The sequence below is a fragment of the Danio rerio genome, chromosome 7, assembly GCF_049306965.1.
Source record: "Danio rerio strain Tuebingen ecotype United States chromosome 7, GRCz12tu, whole genome shotgun sequence".
Lineage (NCBI taxonomy): Eukaryota > Metazoa > Chordata > Actinopteri > Cypriniformes > Danionidae > Danio > Danio rerio.
In genome coordinates, this window is record NC_133182.1 from 6531643 (window position 1) to 6555735 (window position 24093).

The following is a 24093-nucleotide window of genomic DNA, read 5'->3' on the forward strand; positions in this document are numbered from 1 at the left end:
AGGTCATTCCAGACATCCCAAGTCTCCCGAACGTTTTAGGAGTTTCCTGCAAATCGTGCGTCTCCCTCCTGGTCCTCACTTACGTCACGCACCCTTCTCACCCCTCCCCACCGCATCCCTCCTTTCTCTTCAGACACTTTGCGCACACCTTGTCAAACACCACCAAACCACCACCTCCTGCCTTGACAGCTGAGGGGAACTCTGTAAAATAAACCATGAGACTAGCCAATGTGAGGAGAGTTTACTCACACGTGACTTGTTTTAGCTCTCTTGGTGCGTTTAGAAACTTTGCCGTGTGAAAGCGAACCACACCAAGAGCAAAGAGCAACAATGTAACCATTTTAATCCCCGTTTCGGAACAACTGAATTGATTCACAGGTGTGAAAGCACCCTAAGAAGATGTCCAATATTTTACACGCAATGACTGCTTAGGCTGCATGTCCCAGCAGAAACACAATGTCATAAGACATTAACATTAGGTTAGATTTAGGTCGCCAGTATATAAGGACAATGTTAGTTTGATGTCCAATAACGACATGAAATTACGTTGATATTTGGGTGATTCTAGGTTGTGTTAGAAAGTGACCAATAACTAACATCAAGCCAACATTACATTGATGTCAAATACTGAAAATTAATCGTCAGGTATGGCATCCAAAATCCAATGTTTGATAGACCTTATAGCAGTAACGTCAACACAACGTCAACCTGTTACATTATTAAATGTTGATATTTGGTTATTTTTAGGTTGCGTTGGAAAGTAACCAAAATGTAACGTTGGATCCGACGTTCCACATTGACGTCGACCTGACAATGAGTTTTGACGTCAAACTGATTTTCATTTCCAAACAGAATGCAACATCCCGCGACGTTGGGGAACAACATCAATCTGACGTCATGTTGACATCTTGTGCCTAAAGGGATGAAATCGCTAAATAGTCTTAATAATTAATTGCACTAGAGAACGTTACGTTTGCACACACATGCACATATTTCCTATAAACACATCAGCATTTCACAGCGTAATACTCACTACTCATGAGTACTTTTGAAAGGTCTACTTTTTACACATATTTTACACATTAGTATCCACCGCTGCCGATGACCGGCTATTTGTCTTGCTGATTCCAGACGTGTTTTTTTTTTTTGTCAAAAGTTTAGTTTTCCTCCACAGGAATAAATGCCATTCAGGGTTCCCACAATTCTTGAAAGTACTCAAGTCTTGAATTTCAGACATATGGGCTGTTTCTCAATACCAAGTACGCAAAGTTCGGACTTGCGTCCTAGGAAGTTCAGACTTGCCAAGTCAGGTGGTACTTCAAATGGAACAGCAGTGTACTTCATAACGTCACTTATCTCACCATGGATTCATCAGTTTCACTGTACATTAACAATAAAATGATTTAATAAATATTATATTAATGTTATAAATCTACATTTTTGATTTAAGAAAATGTACACATTCATATAAATGTGAATTAAATTGAGTTATACACGTGTCTGATTAGCAGATTTATTAAACTAAAATGGTAATTATACACACGATAAGAAGTAAAGATTACGTCAAGCAATTTGGTAAACACAGACAAACAGCGTACAACACGGTAACATAATTAAAGACAATAAATATAAAAGATAACAAAATAACACTGCCGAAATAATACACCTGAGAACAAATAATAGATTTATAAGACCAAAAATTGTCAGTTAAATATTCCCAAGATGTATTAAATATCATGTTTTAACTACAATGGAGAGACGAGATCCAGCGGTACGTCCGAGATGGCCTGGCCGAAGTAAAGCTGCTCTGGCTGGGGAGCTGATGACGGAGCTCCCGCTGGCAGGCTGGTTGTCGGAGTCCGCATAAGCTGAGCCACATCGTTAAAGAAGCGCTATTTTTGTGAATAAACTGCCGATTCGAGTTAAAAACAACTACATTCTCGCCTGAAAAACTCTTAAAACTTTATTTTGTGACACAGTAAAGGAGCATTTTTAAAACCGTGCGGGTTTCCTCCTCCGCCATTAGCTTTCGCTGGTTATAATGCAATGCATTCTGGGATACCTGAGCTCCGAAAGTTCGCACAAGTCACCTCTCGATGCATCCTTGGCTAAAGGCCAGAGGAAGTACACATCCGGGAATTTCATGTGTACTTGGAAAGATGTGAACTTTAAATTGGAACAGTACTTTGGCGACGGTTGATGACGTTTCACGAGGACACAAGAACGCAAGTACAGACAAGAACGCATATTGAGAAACGGCCTTGGATTCAAGGCCTGGAGATTATTTAAAAATAAACACAGGTCCTTGAAAGTGCTTGAATTAGATTGGTTTATGGTTTTGATTTCAACAATTGTACTCTGTCAAAAACAGAATGAAAACATAGAGAAATTCTTGTATTAAAGATCCTAAAATTAAATCATGTGCAAAAACAAATAATGCACATTTGATCAATACTTCAGATACCACATTTGAATAGTAATAATTAATAATTCCTACATTTATGTAGCGTTTGAAATTGTAATTTCTGTAAAAATGTAGTTAATGGTTTATTAAGAGTGAGAATTTTACCTTAAACTGTAGTTAACGGATTACTTTTTATAAACTTTATAAAAAAAATTACTTTATAAAGTGCATTGAATATAAAACAATGAAGTTGTCCCAAAGAAACTCTCAAGAGTTGTGTTTTCAAATAGTTTTGTATAAGAAGCTTGAACAAACAGCAAAACAGCATTTTTTTGTGTATTTGGAGCAGACAAAAATCTAGTTGAGGGTTTATCAACAGCAAGAATTGTAGCTTAAAATGTAGTGTGGCCAAAATAGTGCTTTATGCATTCATGACTTTTTAATAATCTCCTAATATGCTGCTACTGTTAATGATCTTTCAGGGTAAGGAGTTTGAGACGCGGCTGAAGGAGAAGAAGCCGGGCGATCTATCAGATGAGCTGCGGGTGGCACTCGGGATGCCCACCGGACCCGTGAGTTCAGTACACTTCACACTGCATGTGCTCATTGCTTTCTTCTGTGTAATGTTAGCTGTGTGTTTGCGTTTCTGCAGAACTCTCATAAAGTTCCTCCACCGTGGCTCATCGCCATGCAGAGATACGGACCTCCACCATCATACCCAAACCTGAAGATCCCCGGCCTCAACGCCCCCATACCCGAGGTCTGACAAATGCACACACAAACACTGAACAACATGATAGGCATATTAGGGAATCAGAATTTCTTGTTGTAAATATGTTAAAGGGATAAAGTACATTTACGAGGTTGTCATCGTAAAGACTGACAGGTTTATCAACAGCCTAACGTAAAGCAGAACGCTGTTGTATAAGACTGAAGGCTTTATTCTGCGAAAACAACCATCCATTGTTGTGTTTCTAAAACAATTGTTGGCTAACTAAGGGCGCAAGTTCCATCATCGCAATTTTAGTTCAGCAATTTGGCGTTTACCAAATCCGCCGTTCCAACGAACATTCGTAAACATGTGCGGTTGAACTAATCCTCTAGAGCTGTAGTAGAAGTAGAGTTCCGGGTTGTGTTCTACTCCCAGTTATCTCCCCTATGTCCTCTTCCTTTCCAAGGTTCCAACATCCATACTGAATGATTTTTAAATAAATGCGTATTAATAAATTTAAAAAGTGATCTCTTTCATGTGTAACATGCTTTCAAAGTAATTTTTTAGAGTTTTAGCGAACTTCGTAATGAAAATTGTGCTCCCTTCATAGTGCACTCTGAAATCATTTTTGGCATTTTTGAAGCAGCCTTGGCCCATAAGATGGCGCTAAACACTCAAAAACGCAGTCTGAAACAAAAAAGCTGAATGCAGTATACACTAATCTATGCATTATTCAGACACAGGATGGCGCCAAATAGTCTAATCTAAAGCTGATTGAAATGAAAGGGGTGAATGGAGTATACACTAACCTGCACATTATTCAGACACAAGATGTCATCAGACATTGAAAAACAGCAACGAGACAGACAAGCATTTAAACGTATTAAATGAGTGTCAAGATAATTCAAAGTTTCAGAATGAGTGTTGTTCAGCAGTTGTTATCTGGAAAAAACATACATTGGAATGTAGCAACTGACCAATCAGAGTCAAGTATTCCCTACAGTCGTGTAATAAATGGTATTATTGGTCTCATATACTACTTAATTATGCTTGGTCAGTTGCTACATTCCAAGGTATGTTATTTCCAGATAACAACCGATTATGAATATGAACACATGCAAAAAAAAAATAAAAAATTGGTGGAGGGGAAATGGGTCATTTTTCACAATACAAAATAATGCAGAAACTCTAATCAGTGAGATGGAAAACATTTGTTTTTGAGAAAGCCCCTATAAGGAAACTAGAGTGTGCATTTTATGTTGTGAGTAATTGGACAGGAAGTGATGTGTATTGTTCGGGACACCTGATGTAGCCAAAAAGCAGCAGATTATTCTCTACTACAGGAACTGGTGTAAATATTTATGAAATGTCATACTGTTCAAATGTCATTTGTTCATACTGAGCTGTGTGTGTGTGTGATTTCAGGGCTGCTCGTTTGGGTATCACGCTGGTGGTTGGGGAAAACCTCCTGTGGACGAGACAGGAAAACCGCTGTACGGAGACGTGTTTGGGACCAACTCCATAGACTTCCAGGTCAGGACACGCAAATATTGTCCAATGTTAGAAATATGGAGCAGCAGTAGATGACACACACTGTGTTTAAAAATGATCTTATGGTAGAAAAATAATGTTATATTTAGTGCTGTTAAAATGAGTGCGTTAACGCATGCGATTTAATTTTTAAATAATCAATGCGTTAAAAATTATTTACGTAATTATAGCAGTTGCCTTTTTTATTTCCTGTTGTGGTCGATGCATGTTTAACATGCAAAGAAATATGGATTAGACAAAGGAAGCACTTTTTGAAGGCAAGTTTAAGTATAAAATAATGTCGCATCACCAGGCTCTCCAGAGTTTCACACAATTTCAGGTGTTTCATTTTTAACTTTCGACTTTTGTTTTAATGGAATTTGATACCGCATGGAGAACGGAAAGAAAAACCTCCACATTTAGTGACTTGGTTGTCCTTTAAGATAATCAAAAATCACTGCTTTTATGGTAGACTCTTAAAAAGAGTATTATCTTAATCATACTCTGATCATCATAATCAAAATCATGATAATCATAATAGTCACAATCATAATCAAAATTGGAGTATTGGTGTCTTATGTAAATGTACTCAGAAAGAAGTCGCGAGCTGTCAAAGACAGCGCATTCCAATGCCTTTCTGCATGAGCCCTCTATGTTGCATTAATTTTGACGTGTTTCCTCATTAAAGCGAAAGCGTATGCTTTGCGTTGTTGTGTCAGAATCCTTGTGAAATACAGTAATACTTTAGAACGCTTAGTTTAAGCAAATTTGATGAACGCGATCATGCGTGTTGAGTCTGAAGGGAGTCGCTCCGGCTGTGCCCTGTCATTACGCGTGTTGTGTCTGTGTGTCTGTCAGGCCTGTGCACAGACCCTTACAGGGGCAGGTGCTCAACGCGATTGCAAAGTAAAGAGCAAGTGCCTCCTGAGAGGGGCACCTCAGCCAATAAGGGCAGAGGGGCAGAGTCTCTAGCCACCGGGCCACCCCCCTGTGCACGGCCTTGGTCTGCATGCGTGTGCGTGCGCGCATGCGTTTCTTAGCAACAAACCTGCCTAAACGTCGTTGTCTGTAGCCACTAAATCAAAAAGTTACGAATTGCTGTGAGGTTGCGTTGCACTCTCAGCTCACATCATTCAAAAGAAAAGGTCCACATTGTCCCCCGATAATGTCAACAGACTGGACTCTCTTAGCTACTGGATGAATGAAAGGATAACTAAACAAAATTGTTTCTACTTTTTAATTAATGTTCTCAACTCACAGCAATACAACTTTTCAATGAGTACAATTATTTGTGTTCAATACTTTATTATTATTTTCCAATTTCCACATCTGTAATGTCTGTATTTTGTCATTTTTTTGCAATCCAACTTAGAAATCAATGTTTTCTTTATTGGCATTGATTGTTTTGAATTCAGATGGCTCTAACATGCCTGTGCTCTTATTCCTGTAATAAATATGGCTGTCAAGCCAGGATGTTGATGGTTTATTGTGGGTTTGTTGTTTACATGAAGAAATCTGCGTTGAAAGTTAAACAAAAATTCTAATAATGAATTATATTTGAATTTAAATGGTTTTTGTCTTGCGTTTACATTAATGTTACATTCGAATAGCCAAAATTACAATTCAGTCTTTTAAATGTGATTAATCGTGATTAATTAAAAAAAATAAAGTGTGGTAATTAAATATTAGTTAACTTTTTTTTTAATCAATTGACAGCACTTTTTATATTAGAAAAATTATACTTAAGGGCCACTTTGTGACCCTTGACCTAAAAACCAGTCAATTATTTGGAAATTAAGATTTATACATCAATGAAAAGCAAATTTATTCAGATTTCAGATGATGTATGGTTTGTGATATGACAGTATTTGACAGAAATTTCTATCTGAAAATCTGCTCTGGGGGTTCAAAAATAATAATATTGAGGAAACGGCCCTTAAAGTTGTCTAAATTACATTCTTGGCTGTTCACATTACTAAGTTTCAATATATTTCTGAAAGGACATTTACTAAATGTCTTCATGAAACATGATCTTTATATTTTGACGGTTTTTGGCATAAAATGAAAATCAATAATTTTGACTTCTAAAATGTATTTTTGGCCTTTGCCGTAAGTAGACCTGTGCAACGTTACACTCTGGGGTCACATTTACTATTAATGTAATCAATATACACTGTGCTCTTCTGATGTATACAAAAATACACAATGTTTAAAATAAATGTAATTTAACAACAAAACATAATGTGTAAATAATTCAGATAATCATACGCAACATATGTATTTAAAAGAATTAGTATTAAACGAATATTAATAAATAAACAAAATTATATTATAAACAAACATACACAAATATATATATATATATATATATATATATATATATATATATATATATATATATATATATATATAATTTTATTTTTTTTGTGTATGTTTGTGTATAAATATATATGTGTTTTTTTATTTTAAAAAAATATATAGATAATTTTAGAATAAAACTTCAGTTAGTTATATAAAAATATATTGGTTTTATTTATTTGTGTGAAATCAAATGTTTTAAGAAATTTCACTTCCTTCTCGCATAAAATGTTGTCAAGCTAAAAAAATATCACTTCTGTATTGTTCGACATGCTTTTGACTCCCTTGGTGTTTGACTGTTTTCGTTTGTGTTCTGCTGTGGACAGGCTAAAGCGGAGGAGGAGGAAGTGGACCGAACCCCGTGGGGCGAGCTGGAGCCGTCAGATGAAGAGTCCTCTGAGGAAGAGGAGGAGGAGGAGAGCGACGAGGAGAAACCAGACGAAACCGGCTTCTTCACTCCTGCAGACAGGTAAGCGCTCAAACTCAGTCCATGTCCACGAGTACACGGAATTTACCTTGCTTTTATGTATATTTTTAAATGTACATCCTCATGAAACTGACAAAATGCACTGTCATACATGTTAAGGGCACGCCAAACCGACAGTGGCGTTAATGACACTCGCAGTTCACTCGCGAGATACTTAACTCTGCATTTGGTGGGAACTGTATCCAAGTCGAGTATCATCCTGCGGTCAAACAATGTGGAATGTGCAATACGTTTGCTGCGAATGTGCCAAATTTACGTGTTCTGCATTTGGTGTGAACCCAGCCGTGTTGGCCAATCACAATTGAGAAAACAGCAAACATGCTGACACTATGACGCGCAAACTCCTGTTGTAGTGTCTACACGACCACACTGTACCCGGAGTTTTGGAAATTCTTCACCCTGGCCTGAGTTGTCAAAGTTTTCAGTCACCCGATACTCTGTTCTCGTGTGGACAAACAGCGACGCTGCACAGAATAGAAGTGCGGTTTCGAAAATATCAATGTTCGTGTGGACAAGATCTCAGACTCGGGCTGTCTGCGGTGTCTTAAATCATTTTTATAAAGTAAGACTTTATTTAGGACTTTATTTTTATAAATTCTTAAATTTACTGTATTGTGTTGTAGGTCTGTACAGTTCTTCATTTTCCTGTGCTAATGTAAAACTACCCAATTGGGCCGGCATCCAACCAATCACCACCCAATCGATCTCAATCCCACTTTGAAAAAATGTTTTATTCGTTACCTCTCTTCACCAATATGATTTAATCATCTTTCTTACAATAACATTTGTTTAAAAGTTCTGAATCTATTTATTGTCATCTGGTAAGGACAGACTAGTGTGCATGCATTTAGTTTTTAAAAACAGGTCTAATAAAAAGAGAGGTGTTATTTTGTCAACAAAAAAAAAAGTATACAGCTAGTGTTTATGTTGTTTTTATGAGGCAAGTAAAAATCTTTTCAACTGGCCAACTGGACCATTAGTAGAAATCCTTAGGGCGTACTCGCACTATGCTATCCGTACCGTGCCCAGGCCCATTTCCCGGATCGTTTGAGAAGTGTGTGTGTGTGTGCGCTGAATCGGGCTCAGGCATGGTTCACTTGGGATATGGACAAAGCCTAAAACTGAAAGCCAGACTTGACTTTAAGGGACTGTTTCATATGGATATATTAATCATTCTTACTGTTCAGTGAACGCAAACTGTCGTCATTTATTAAAGACTCGAACCCCTCACTGAACGACAGCTGCACCTTCAGCAAACCTCCTAATTCCTGCAGCATGAGGGCTTTATGATTGTTTGAGCATCAAAAGTGGCGGATCTGTTCGGTGAAATATCGTGTCACCGCATCCCTAAGGACTAAGGAGCCGTCAACATTGAAAGGGTAGTACATTTGCTCAGAATGCATTGTTGCATTTTTAAAATATGTGTGTCAAAATAAGATTTGTCACCAAAACTCCCATTTGCTAAAACACTGAGAAAGTTGTGGCCAAATTACACCTCAAAAAATCACCCCAGAGTGGATGAAAACATCCCCAACAGCACACAAGAGCTAAACAAAGCCTGTCTTAAATCTGTCTTGATGTTACCCTGCTGTTGTTTGTGTTGACACTCCTCTGCTTTTCTCATTTGCAGTCACAGTGGTTTGATCACTCCCGGCGGCTTCTCCTCTGTTCCTGCCGGTATGGAGACTCCAGAGCTGATTGAGCTGAGGAAGAAGAAGATCGAGGAGGCCATGGATGGGTAAGAATCTCCTGGAAATACACTTCAGGGTAGGGTAGCGATGGGAGAAACTGAGCTTTACAAACCTTTGAATCGACTGAAAGAAACTATTCACTGTGTAAAAAAATGTCCGAACATCCGTAGTGACACCTACAGGTCAAAACTGTGTAAATGCAACAAGACCTGCATTAAGCCTGGTTTATACTTCTGCCTCAAGTGACCGGCGTAACCCTCGGCGCATGCAACGCGTGTAGCTGTGCATTTATACTTCTGCGCGCTGTCTCTGTTGGTCTGCATTAACACTTCCGAAACGCTAGTTGGCAGTGAGGTGTAAATGTTCCTCTGTGTTGAGTTTCTTCGCTGCTGTTTTGCTTTTCCTGGACACTTCCTGAATGTACAAGTGGCTCAAATTGGCCTATTTTGAGGCAGGAATCGGCATACGTGCAACAACTTTAACCATGAGGTAAACTCAAAACAAAACTTTCCATCTGGAGCTCCTTTACGGGACTCCACACTTGTAAACAATCGCTGCATCGGGCTCCCGCCATTCGCACGGCTCTCGGTCCCGCCCAGACTCGTCAGCGCTACCAAGCCGACCAATCACAGAGCTTGCGCTACGCGTCGTTGGACGTGTAGTTAAATTTTTTTGAGAGGTGTACGTCAGCGACACCGACGGCCACGGCGTAGGGCTCTGCGTCAACGCCGTAGCATACGCGTGCGTTTGACGCAGAAGTTTAAATCAGCCCTTAGAACTGACTTCATCAAACATTCGAACTTCATTAAATATTTTGTGTCTGTATAATGCGTTCTTTTATAACTTTTCAAGGCTTATAAATTGTTTGTTTTATGGTGGGCTCTGCTAAACAAGCAAACAGGAGACTATTGATAGCTATTATTAACTGTTATTCATTTTCATTTTGCAAACATCTCAATAAAATGTCTACAAACTCTAAAAAATTATCCGAGATTACATAAAAACAGAGCTGTTCAGAAATTCACCACTAGAGGGTAATTTTTGGATGAATCTGTGCGATTCAATTGGATTTTATAGTATGTCCCCAAGCATAAAATTTTATTCATCGTTTTTTTATTTACTTATTTTTTACTTACTATTTTTATTTTTTTACCAATTTTATTTATCATTTTGAAACACGCTTGACATTAAAATAAAGCCAAAGTTACTGTAATCACATGACTTTGCCAATTTAATACGCGCTCTGAAACCACTGATTTAAAACTAAAGATTTCTAAGGTTTATGAAGTGTTTTTAAAGCCGCCATCACTACTTAAAAGTGCTCTGGGCGATATTTGAAGGATGTTTTTGACCACAGACCAACTGTGGTAGAGGTTAAATAAAGTACAGGGCGGTGACCTGTCCTGGGTTATGGACGTGGTTGTTTTGGTGCTGTAAATCACTGGTAAAATTTGCATGAAAGTGTAATCCGAGAAATCAGGGTCACAGTTTCCAATAAGGGTCTTATTAGGGACCAAACACCTACGGTGCGTAGGCCATATTGAAATCGCTCCGCTTTTTATCATTATTCCGTTCCGGAATGAATCTCGATTTTGAGGGCTTAAAAATGCCCAAAAACTCACGAAACTTGCACATGCCCCAGAAGTGGCAAAAATTTACGTTTGAAAGGTTTTAGAAGTGGGCGTGACAAAATGACTTAACCGCGCCAAGTATAAAAACTCTTTGAAGATCGTTTGAACGAACTCCTCCTAGGGATTTAATAGTATCAACACCAAAATTAGGTTTTGTCATCTAAAGGCCTTGGCGATGTTAAATTGTGAAGATCTACAGTTTTCGTCAAAGGGCGTGTCCGTGTCGGCCTCGCAAACTTTAACGATTCGCCACGAAACAGGAAGTTGTTATGCCCCATTCACACAGGGCTTCAGTGTCAACGCTTGACTGAAGGCGTGTCTTAGGCGATTGTCATAGCAGCATCAGCTAATTAAATTCAGTCAGTAATAGTCTATTGTCTAGCTGGTGTATTTGCATACAGCGATCTGATTGGCTGACGCTTCCGTCAGCGCTCAAAGTTGAGCTAGTCCCAACTTCTGCAGCGAGCAACGCCTCTGAAGCGGCGCCGACGGATCCACAATGCAGTTCGGCAACGCCTGACGTTATCCATTCAAAGTAAATGGGAAGCGTTGACGCTGATGCCCCGTGTGAATGGGGCTTTATAACTCAGGCATGCTTTGTCTGATCTGCCTCAATTCACACGTTTGATAACAGCCTTGATCTGAACACGTTTACATGCCAATATCCAATTACAGTTATAGCATCACCTGCTGGCAACAGGAAATAACATGTTTTACACTAACAAACTGCTCCCACAAATTTTATCGCATCAGCACCAAATTTGGGAGGTGTTATCTGAAAGTTCTAGCGATGCTATATTGTGAAGATCTAGAGTTTAATGCAGCTTTAATTAGTTAATGTTTTTAATAGCATGTGCTGCATTTAATCTTATTTCAACATTTACTAATGCATTATTAAAATGCGAAGTCGTGCTTGTAAACATTATCTTAATGCACTGTGAGTTAACATGAACTAAAAGTGAAGGTTGTATTTTCATTAGTTAACCAAGACGAACAAATGTAGACAATATATTACAATATTTATTCATATTTGTTAACATTTAACTAATGTAATCTTACTGTAAAGTGTAATAGAAACAAGAGTTTTGGTTTATTCAATAAAACCGAGCAGTATATGAATGCCTGAAGTTGTTGTAAAACATCTAAAAGCTTTTTATGGCTAATCGGATTAGAAAAAAACACCAAGTTAAACTTTTTAGTCAGCCTAAATTTTAAAAAATCGTTGTGATGAAAGTGATGGCATTTAGCTTGTAAAATATGGCTTATCCATGATAATAAAATTACAATCTGTGCTTGTAAAATGATGCTTAAGTGCGTAGTTTAGGGTTATGTATTAAAGTATTTGTGTGTGTTTTCAGCAACGAGACTCCTCAGCTGTTTACTGTGCTGCCGGAGAGGAGGACGGGACCTGTCGGAGCTGCTATGATGGCGTCCACACACATCTACGACATGACTACCGTACGCTCTTACACTTTGTTTGGTGCAGCAACTAACTATGATTGTGTAACCATTGAAATGAATAGGTTTCATAGCGCAGTGCTTTCTGTGTCTGCTGTGAAAGCTGACACTTGTATTAATCCGGGACCTTTAAAGTCTGCATGAACTGGAAACTGTGACTGATTTTTTTTTTCATATTGTGATGCATTTCCTATAGAAATTTCCTATATTCCTATAGAATATTCAATAAGAACCCAGTGGGCGTGACTTGATTTTTCTTCTGCGAGCTGATTGGATGTAGTAAAGTCGGCATTTCATTCAGAAAGATGGGGGAAAGGGTTTGGGTAGAGTTATTACAACCTAACAGACTCCTCCTCCTCCTCAACATTTCTGTTTGTTGTTAAAACTGACAGCTGGGGGGCGTGGTTAAGTTTGTTGTCCCCACCCACTATCTCAGACGGACCTAATCTGAGATAAACAGGAAGTGCATTTTCAGATTTCAATTATGTTTTTCTTAATGACATGCACAGATAAACTGTTCACCACAAAACTAGCAACGTGAGCTAACATAATCAACATAGTTAGTTTGGATTTCACTCATACTTTAAACCTGTACACTGGTGGTTTGTATTTCTGATATTAAATCACTTCACCTTCAGACAGCAACCGCCTCATCCCAGAGTACTCCCTGATTTAGTGGCTAATTAAGATGTCTGGATGGCTGATGAGATAGCAGAGCGTCTGCATCAGATCCGCTTCACAGCATCACACGCGCGCACACACTGCATCCATATGGCCTTCATCTGCATTTAAAATGACACAGAAGAGGGAAACGAGCAGCAGCTGGCGGATATGATGCTGTAGATCAGAAAAGTGCAGCTATATACGGTTTACAGCACTGACATGCAGAAATAAATGCTGCCTTTACTTGAGACAAATGACATTTTAGACGTTTGATGGGTTTGTTAGGAGTGTGTGATTTTAAAAACATTTTTATTTCAATATTTAGCAATGTGTTTCGTTTGTGCTGGTTTAGCCTGTCATGCATAACTATGATAATTTCAGTCAGTTACAGTTCTTAATGAGCGATTCACTCAGTCATTATTTCAAATGATTTGTTGCAAACGGCTCATTTATGTAAAATCATTTCATGAATTGATCATTGATTCGGATCAAACGATTCATTTAGAATGGCTGATTTTTTTTAGAATGAAGCAATGAATCATTTTTATGACTGGATTGATTCAAATGATTCATTCAGAATGGCGGTTTTATTTAGATTAAAGCAATGAATCATTCTAATGAATGTATCATGGACTCAAATGATTCGTTCAGAATGGCGGTTTTATTTAGATTGAAGCAATGAATCATTCTAATGAATGTATCATGGACTCAAATGATTCGTTCAGAATGGCGGTTTTATTTAGATTGAAGCAATGAATCATTTTAATGAATGTATCATGGACTCAAATGATTCGTTCAGAATGGCGGTTTTATTTAAATTAAAGCAATGAATCTTTTTAATGAATGGATCATGAACTCAAATGATTTGTTCAGAATGGGCTGATTTCTTTAGTTTGAATCAGTTAATCTTTTTTTCGAATGGGTTGACTCATGATTCATTTACATGATTCAAATGATTCATTTACAATGGTTGTTTAATTTAGGTTGAAGCGATGAATCAAATTAATCATTTTATAAATGGACTGATTTAATTGATTTGTTTAGAACAGCTGTTGTATTTAGATTGAAGCAGTGAATCAAATTTATGAATGGTTCATTAACTCAAATGATTCATTCAGAATTACAGATTTATTTAGACTGAAACTATAAATAGTTTTTATGAATGGATCATTGACTCAAATTATTCATTCAGAACAGCTGATTTATTTATAAATGAAGCATTTTTATTAAAGGATTGTTGATGTTCTCAAATGATCTGTTTAGAATAGAGAATTTTAGGGAAAAAAAAAGCATTTTCTAGGAATGGATCTTTGACTAATGATTTGTTCAGAATGGACTGATTTATTTAGAATGAAGCAATGAATCATTTTTATAAATAGATTGACTCGAATTGATTTGTTCAGAACAGCTGCTGTATTTAGTTTGAAGCAGTGAATCAAATATATGAATGGATCATTAACTCAAATGATTCATTTAAAATGGCAGATTTATTTAAATTGAATCTTTTCATAAATGTATTGGCTCAAATGACATTTTTATCAATGGATCATTGTCTCTGACTCAAATGATTCAATCAGAATCACAGATTTATTTAGAATGAAGCAATGAATCAGTTTTTAATTACCTTGACTCAAATGATTTGTTCAAAACCGCTGATTTATTTATAAATGGATCATTTTTATGAATGGATCATTGACTCAAATGATTCATTCAAAATGGCTGAATGTTTGATTTAGAAAGAAGCATCAAGTCTTAGTCAGAATGAAGTCATTTATTAGTCAATCGTAGACTCTGACTCAAATGATTCATTCAAAAATGATTCAGAGTGGAAATACTGAAGTATTGCTTTTTCTAAATACGGTTTGTCTTATAAATCTTGTAAAATGTCTTGTAAATCTTGTCTTAAATGTCAATTTTAAGTCATTCAGTATACTTTTTTGCTTGTTAACCCTGTTTTATAAGATCAATATCTATTTTTATTATTATAATACAGCTTTTTATTAATTATAGCCTCTTCTCTTTTAAAATGCATGTCAGAAATGTTAAAAGTGCCTCTCTGTGCTGTGATTGGTGCAGACGGTGACAAGTCGTAAGGTGGGCGTGTCTGTGCTGGGCGGAGACTCTCAGGGTGTGGAGGTTGCTCTGGCCCCAGAGGAGCTGGAGTTGGACCCCATGGCCATGACCCAGAAGTACGAGGAGCACGTCCGGGAGCAGCAGGTGGAGAAGGAGGACTTCAGCGACATGGTGGCCGAGCACGCCGCCAAACAGAAGGTCAGTTCACACGCAAGCCTTCAAGACTTTTAGCATTACTGCATTAAAGCAGGGCTGCTGCCCAAACTCGGTGCTGGAGAGTCAGTGTCCTGCAGATTTGACTTTCTGTATTTAACTGCAAATGTATGTTTGGCTTCACCACATCAGCGTTCACATCACAAGTATCAATCAATATATCACATTATCACATCATCAATATCATCACATTAATATTCATGCTTAAAACCCAGTGTGTAAATAAAGTGTCTGAGCCAGGTCCAAGCTAAATGCCAGCAGGTGTCTGTAGCTCCACTCACTCTCCGCCTCTTTGCCCTTGTTTGGTATCCCGCCGTGAGTGCGATAACGCACGAACAAAATGGCGACGGTTGGCCGCGCCTACTTGTGGCTTCTTTTGCGCTCTTCAGAAACCAATTGGTGACGTCACGGACACTACGTCCATATATTTTACAGTCTATGGGTGTGACACGCTCGCGCCTTTCAGTTGCACCCTGTTGAATTAAGGCCACAAGCGCACCGCAAGTTACGTGACAAGAACTGACCGATCAGTAGGCGAGCGCAGAAATCTGCAGATTTTGAGCCCATTATTCAGTCTATTTATTTACTTGTGTGTAAATTTATATTTATTCAATTATTATATTTATTTCAATAAATTTTACTAATATCATTATGATATAATAATAGTAATATTAATTTCATATGGTTTCTGAACAGTAGTTTGTAAATGAATATTTTCTGTCTTTTAGTAGATATATTATATGAGAGACTTGCTTTGTTTACCAAATAAGTGAATATAATTGGATTTGCAATGTAAACATTAAATACAAGTTAAAAATGTATTTTTATTAAGTTTTTAGTTATGATACTCCTAAAATTATTCTGCATAAATCCATCCATTTCTATTTTTTTATATATTTTTTTAAAAATGAAATTCTCAGCAGAAATAGCAAAAAATGTCCACAGATTCTGTCTGGCCCTGCCGATCAGCTTCGTACTTTATCTGGAATATACACATTTCAATAGACCAACCATCTCAAACACAGAAGACCCCAACACTGCAGTGCTTAGTAACTTTATCCATTAATGAAACTTGTATAAGAGTGACAGCAATGTATTGTCAGCTTGTTCCTCTGAGAAAACGGTTGATGGTCGCATAGCAACCTACGAACCACCGTCTCAATCAAAATTGTCAAAGCGTGGAGTAGGGTTGTAACGGTATGAATTTTTCACGGTATGATAATCGTCTAAAACAATACCACGGTTTGACGGTTTCGCGGTATACGGTATGTTACAAGTGTTACAAAATAATAGAACAGTGAAGCAAATTTGACTTTTTCCAAATAATATATTTTCAGTTACTATAAACAACACCACTTACAATGAACAAATAAAAAAATAAGAAAATAATAAATAATGTGTCAAAGTCCAAATAAAGTCCAAATAAACATGGTGCAAATCCTCAGTAAAAAATAGATATAAATATTTACTATCCTATAAATAGTTACATAACGAAACTAGATTCAATATGGAACATCCTTAGGTTTTATGTGCCAGCATGGATATGGTTGTCTGTGGATATGGATTTGGATATGGTTGTCTGCAATGCAGACAAACAGCTGCATCTTCATTTGTGTCTGTTGAAAACAGCAAGAGCAGCAGTTCGTCTTTGCTGTGTCACTGTTTTGTCATGTTTCTGTGCTGCTGTGCATGCAAAAGTGCTTAGTATGAGAATTATTTCATGCAAAACTTTTTTTTTTTTTGCGTTTTATTTAGCCGCGCATAAATGTATGCCTACAGTATCTCTTATTCCGTGTTGTTCAAAAAGCTTGGTCCACAAACAAAAGTGAAACCTATGCTTATTGGTTGTGATATAGCGAGTTTGAACCAATCTGGGCATGGAGGAGGGACAATGCATCAATGTATCATGTCTGATTTGTCCGGAGACACAGTGACGAGCGTTTCTTTGTCAAATCAGCGTTGTCAAATGTTGATGACGTAACCGCACTGATTCCGGAGCCTCTGAAAGTCCGCGAATGTTATGTGATACAGCACTGGAAAGCTGAGATTCTCTTCTTTATGCCAATCTTTGAATTGTATGAATCGGATCAGCGGATCAAAAGTTATTAAACATTTAAGAGCAATACTTATTTTTAGCCGCGGGTGGCTGTCTCTGTCTTTAAGGGTTAAAACCGTTGATATGCAATTGTTCATGGTATGATAATCGTGCACGTTCAAATCGTGGTAAACCGTCATACCGGTATATTGTTACAACCCTAGCGTGGAGCGGTCCGCGGTGATAAAAAGGTTGAGCACCACTGGGCTTTTCAGATCACAAGATCAGATCAAACTTATGAAGTTTTTTTAAATAAAATCAGTTGTTTACCGTATAAAAATATAACATTTTGAAGTATTTATATTTATCGGCTATAGAATATCGATTATCTGACTGCAAATCTTAAGAGTTATTGGTTATTGATATCAGCCAAAAAAAAAATCCATATTGGTGCATCTCTACTTTGTTGCAGCAGTTTTGTTCAGTGCAGAAACGTGGTGTTGAAGTCCTTATGATTAATTAACCGTGTCAAAATAAAGCTCAGTTAACAGTGAAATCGGTTAATCTCTTCATTCCTAGATCAGTGTAAAGCAGGCATGTCCAAGCTCGGTCCTGGAGCGCCGATGTCCTGCAAAGTTTAGTTCCAACCCCAATCAGACACACCTGGGCTAGCTAATCAAGCTCTCACTAGGCCTTCTAGAAACATCCTTGCAGGTGTGTTGAGGCAAGTTGGAGCTAAAATCAGCAGGACACCGGCCCTCCAGGACCGAGTGTGGACACTTCTGGTGTAGATGTAGTCTTTCACCTGCAGAAACTGAGCATTTTGAGAACGCTAAACATCCTGTTGAGATTGTAAACTCATCTTTTTCTTTTTTTTGTGTTTGTAAATGATTTTTTTTCCTGAAATATTTTCGTGATTTGTTTCTTTCAGCAAAAGAAGCGCAAGGCGCAGCCGCAGGACACACGCGGAGGAGCCAAGAAATACAAAGAGTTCAAGTTCTAGATCTGCTCGTCCTTCAGTCTTTTATTGTGCGGGAGCACACATGTGTTTGTGCGTCACCTTACAGTGAGCCACGTTTTTCATTTACGGTCAATGTTTTTGTAAATAAAATCCCAGTCCATGACAAACACGCTCAGAGCTTTTATTTCATCCACTGTTTTGGGGATTTTAGATGATTATTAAGGTCATACACAGATTCCCACATTGCTGCTACACTATTACAAAAATCCCAAATGAGCAGTTTTATGTATTTTTGTTAAACTAATTTGGCTTTAATGTGCGAGTGTGTTTGAATAAGGGTGTATGGGTGTTTCCCAGTGCTGGGTTTCAGCTGGACGGGCATCCGCTGCGTAAAACATATGCTGTAATAGTTGGCGGTTCGTTCTGCTGTGGCGACCCCTGATGAATAATGGTCTAAGTCAAAGGAAAATTAATGTGTTTTTCGCTTTTGAACTGCATTATGGGACTTTGACATGTCCTATTTTTTTTTTACTAGTGCCATGCAAAAATAATTACGCGCAAGTACATCCAAAATACAAGTTTGTTGACAACTTGTGTATATTTATTGTGTATATAAAAATACAGGCATGCAAATATTTGAGAATTTTTGTTTAAAATACATTTATATGACAAATTATTTATGTAATGCAACAGCTATTTTTATAGTTTTGTTTTCATCACATACATAATATATATGTGTGCATTTTATTTATATATACACACACACACACACACACACACACACATACAGTTGGAGTTAGAATTATTAGCCCCCCTGTTTATTTTTCCCCCAATTTCTCTTTAATGGAGAAGTTTTTTTTTTCAACACATTTCTAATCATAATAATTTTAATAACTCATCTATAATAACTGATTTATTTCATCTTTGCCATGATGATAGTAAATAATATTTGACTAGATATTCATCAAGACACTAGTATTCAGCTTAAAGTGACATTGAAAGGCTTAACTAGGTTAACTAGGTGAGTGTAACTAGGAAAGTTATTGTAGAAAAATGTTTGGTTCTGTAGATTATCGAAAAAAAATATAGCTTAAAGGGGCTCATAATGATCTTAACATGGTGTTTAAAAAATTTAAAACTGCTTTTATTCTAGTTGAAATAAAACAAATAAGACTTTCTCCAGAAGAACAAAAATATTATCATACATAAAAATTTCCTTGCCCTGTTAAACATCATTTGAAATATTTAAAAAAGGAGGAAAAAATCATATATATATATGCGTGTGTGTGTGTGCATCTGAAACCTTTATTTTAGATGCGATTAATTTTTGCCCAGCACAAATATTTACAGCAGTTTAATTTAGTGGTCGTTTTCCTCCTCGACATAATGAGAGGGTAGTTAAGTAACAATACACAAGGGTTAAACTTGTATTTAAATTGCTTTTCTAATGACTATCTGAAAGGTAGCTTAATTACGCAATAAGGTATAAGAAAGTTTTTGACTCATTTACAGAATTAAGTTTAATTTCTAGTCAAAGAGTTGAGATTTTAACTCAAACATAATGTTCTAAAGAATCAGAGAAACATTAACAATCAAAACACAATGTTTCATGTATATTATAGTGGACAGGTTTAAGCATTTGCAATAGTTTAGTTAGTTGAAAAATATAATTATTGTACAAAATAAATGAGTATTACAATAACCCCTAAATGTGGTGTATTTAGTATTGCTTTAAGTTAAATTATGCAAAAATGGCTTTTAAAAGGGGTTTCAACAGTTATGTGGCAGCAGTGTGTGAATATAAGCAGCTTCTAATGGTCAAAATGTATTAATTCTATTAGTTTATGATCAGACTTGATAAACACAGTCTGCTGAAACATTCTGATTGACATTCTCCTTTTGTACGTGTCATCGGAGGGGGAAAGCCCCGCCCACTGGTGACCGTCTCTCCCTCATTAGCATAGGATGTTTTGTTTTTGAATCTGCCACTATGCTGACACAGGCATTTTTAGCCCCACCCTCTCTTAAAAAGAGCACAATCTCATTTGAATTTAAAGCGGCAGTCACCAAAACGGCACAATTATGATTAAAGCCTAAAAGTGTCAGTTTCAAAGAGTTATAAAACATTTGTGTGGTATTTTGAGTTGAAACCTCATACACACTCTAGGGACATCAGAGACTTGTTTTACATCTTGTATGAAGGAGCATATGAGTCCCATTTAAAGCTGAATCTCTCAGACTGCACTGGCACTCTCAGGCCAGCAGGAGGAAGTGTGAGATGCTGACAGGAAGTCTGAAAGCGTCACCTGACGTCTGGGCTTCAGTTTGACCTACATAACACTTTCACTGGTGCCTGACCTCAGTCCAGAGCAGACAAAAACACACACCCACGTCTCCTGAATGAGCTCAAAGGGGCTGCACATGAGTGTGAGAGAGATTTGCACATTTGTGACACCGCCTGACTGTTCCCATCATTTACAACCTAATATCATTGCAATGTGTGTTTTCTGATGAGTGATTATGAGTGGATCCTGAAGTTTTGGGTTTTGTTAATATCTCATATTCCTCTCATATTTCTGTACTGACAGCCATTTTAAAGGAATTGTGAAATGAAAGTTTAGATTTTATATTCAGTGTGTGTAAATATTAGATATATAAGCTAGTGTGCTTGTGACCAAACGTATGAAGAAGATGGAAACATCCAAAGCTTGCAGTTTGTCACTTCTGCCTAAATAAGTCGATTTTTTTTTTTGCCGTCACTTCATACTTCATTTTCTCATCAAATCTTCTGACCAATCAAATGCTCTCTTGTGTCCGACATGCCCCGCCCCCTTTAAGATGCTTCTCATTTGCTTTTTATTTGATGCACCTGAGCTCAACTGCTATGAAAAATAAAGTGCTATAGATCTATTGGTCACACTTTACAATAAGCTTCATTAGTTAATGTTAAGTAATGCATTTACTAACATGAACAAACACTGAACAATACATTTACTACAATAATTATTCATGTTAGTAAACATTAGTTAATGAAAATACAGTTGTTCATTGTTAGTACATGTTAACTCATGGTGCATTAACTAATGTTAACAAGCATGGACTTGAATGTTAATAATGCATTAATAAATGTTGAAATATGATTAATAAATGCTGTACAAGTGTTGTTCATGTTTAGTTCATGTTAGTAAATGCATTAACTAATGAACCTTATTGTAAAGTGTTACCGGTCTATTACTATGTTTTCAAACATTCAGGATGCGCGCGCAGGGAGGTTGCAGAAATAAAACAAGGAGCTCTAGCATTTACAGCGAGGGATTGACATCCGATGTGGTACAGAGTTTGTTGTCTTAGAAAGAAGATTTATTGATGACATATATATTATTTACATAATGCTTTCAGCGTATTATAACAGCTCGTCAGCCAGTGATAAGCACAGTGATTCGGCAAAATTAGCGTTACAGTGAGCAGCGTTCATCTGACAGCTCTATTTGCGATAGCACCGTCCCAATGAATACTGGATCGGACGAAATGACCAAGCATCCAGCCCCAAATGTACAACTGTCTCTCCAAGTGATTTTACAAGAGAGAAATTAAAGGCCTACAAGTCTTTGGATGCCAACGATGTTGTTCTGTGTGTTCAAGAAATAATGCTCAATATGATGACTAGATTTAACACTATGTAGAGCTAAAAACCGAGATTCTGCCTAGCCAAAGACAAGGAAAGAAGACGGAGCTATACAAGGCCTGGGTAATCACCAACAAGCAAAACAACTCCATTCAAACAGCGGACTGCACCTGTACGGCAGGGTATGTGGACATACACAGAGGTAAAGTTGGTTTTATATTCCCACATTTTGATTTTCTCCTTAATAATATAATTTCATAAAAGTGTTATTCGCAAACTCTAAATAGCGAAATTTTATTAGCAGCCAATGACAATCAAAGTACAAAGTTGTTCACAGTCAAATAAACAGTGCTAATGTTGTTTTCAAATCACACTTGCAGGTTATTTCAGACCGAATATTAAAAGTACCGTGGTAAACAATATAGGGAGTTTGTCACAAGTTGTCACTGAATGAATGTGTGAATAAAAAAACAACTTTACCTTAATAACTTACACTTTTACATTTTATTTTTAGCATTCAGTGTTCTCAGTTTAATTAACCACATAAAACTGTTTATGCTGAAATCTTTACTCCAATCAAAAACAAGTAACGTGTGTGATTCAGCATAGCGTGAACTGACCTGATATAACATGAGAACTGCAGAGTCCAGCATTTCTAATTAGATTGTCACTTCATTCAGCTCCCTTTTAGCCAAAGGCGTCTGCAGTTGGCATTAAAGCAGTGTGGTGTACGGTAAAAGAAAAGTTTTCTATTTTAAATTCTATTTTCGAATTTGGCATCCTACCGCACGACACCACATGTTTACTATTACAGCCAGTCTTTTTTTTACAAACGGGGACCCGTGTGACGTCATGTGCGATGTAATACTTTCGAAAATCACGATCGCATATCGTCACCTTAGAATTATAAGGTTCTATCTGCATTCTAAATAATTTTGAGATATTGAGCTTCAAAGTTTTTGCATTCTATATAGCAAACAACATGTGTGTAACAGCTCTCTTTCATACATTAACATGACAGAGGTTCTCTAAATGTAAATGATCAAAGTTCTCTTACACTTGCAAATTGGAGTAAATAAACCACAGTAAATGCAGATAGAACCTTCTCATTCTCAAAAGTCATTTTCCACTTCAAATAATTAGGTTCTATCTGCCAGATCATTCATTGAAGCATTACTTATCAAGAAGTACAATCAAAAAATATATAATTTAGTGTTGTAACAATATGTTGATGCTTGAGAAAGTTAAAATTTTGCTTTCTGTAACATTTATTTCATGTTTTAAGATGAATATTGTTTCTTGTTCAAATCAAGCATACAAGGCTGTACTAAATATTTTTTTCCAGTGCAGATGTTTATTTTATCTAATTAATAAGTTCATATTTATTAAATATTATGCTTTAAATAAATTATTGAATTATATTTATTGAATTATATGAATTAAATTAGGTATTTGCTCTTCAAGGCTTAATATTAAACTTATAGACTTTAAAAGAAACAGACAATGAGCAAATGAGTTTAATAAACACTGAAAGGTGTTTCACTGACTATATATACACAAATAAATATATTTCACATTTAATATACACATTTTTAAATATTCATTTCTTTTTCGACAATGTAAAATTAAGCATTTCATCTCAATGTTTGAAACGCGGTGGCACAGAGGGTAGCACGATTGCCTCACAGCAACAAGGTCGCTGGTTCGAGCCTTGGCTGGGTCAGTTGGCATTTCTGTGTGGAGTTTGCATGTTCTCCCCGTGTTTGCGTGGGTTTCCTCTGGGTGCTCAGGTTTCCCCCACAGTTTAGTTGGCCATAGTGTATGTGTGTTTCCCAGTGTTGGGTTGCAGCTGGAAGGGCATCCGCTGTGTAAAACATATGTTGGATAAGTTGGCGGTTCTTTCCACTGTGGCGACCCCAGATTATTAAAGGGACTAAGTCGAAAAGAAAATGAATGAATGAATCTCAGTGTAAAGAAATGTTTCTAAATCATCACATTTACACACATTTCAATTTTGTGTAGTGTGGCATAATTTAATTGACTCTGATTTTGTGTGATTTTGTCTTTCTGGTGTTTCCTGCTGTCAATGGAGCAGTCCGGCGAAATGACAATGATTGGTCCCATGCACGCTTTAAAAATGCTAATTGGCTCACAGAAAGAACCTTATAAAGCCAAGCTAGCGCTCAACTTTGTAGATAAACCTTTTTTGTTTTTTAAATAAAAAGTCTTAAAATGTAAACAACTTTTTTTAA

At 36.9% G+C, this 24093-nt stretch overlaps 1 protein-coding gene across 1 annotated transcript in view; it reads left to right on the forward strand.

The window, feature by feature from the left end:
- Positions 1 to 18385, forward strand: part of sf3b2 (splicing factor 3b, subunit 2) — a 43245-nt gene extending 24860 nt beyond the window's left edge. Inside the window, exons 14-21 of the mRNA NM_001105277.3 lie at positions 2887 to 2976; positions 3057 to 3164; positions 4542 to 4649; positions 7331 to 7473; positions 9122 to 9229; positions 12172 to 12271; positions 15011 to 15205; positions 18187 to 18385. Coding sequence (NP_001098747.1) covers positions 2887 to 2976; positions 3057 to 3164; positions 4542 to 4649; positions 7331 to 7473; positions 9122 to 9229; positions 12172 to 12271; positions 15011 to 15205; positions 18187 to 18258 — 924 coding nt within the window. The 3' untranslated portion in view covers positions 18259 to 18385. The remainder of the gene's footprint in view (positions 1 to 2886; positions 2977 to 3056; positions 3165 to 4541; positions 4650 to 7330; positions 7474 to 9121; positions 9230 to 12171; positions 12272 to 15010; positions 15206 to 18186) is intronic.
- Positions 18386 to 24093: the final 5708 nt, after the last annotated feature.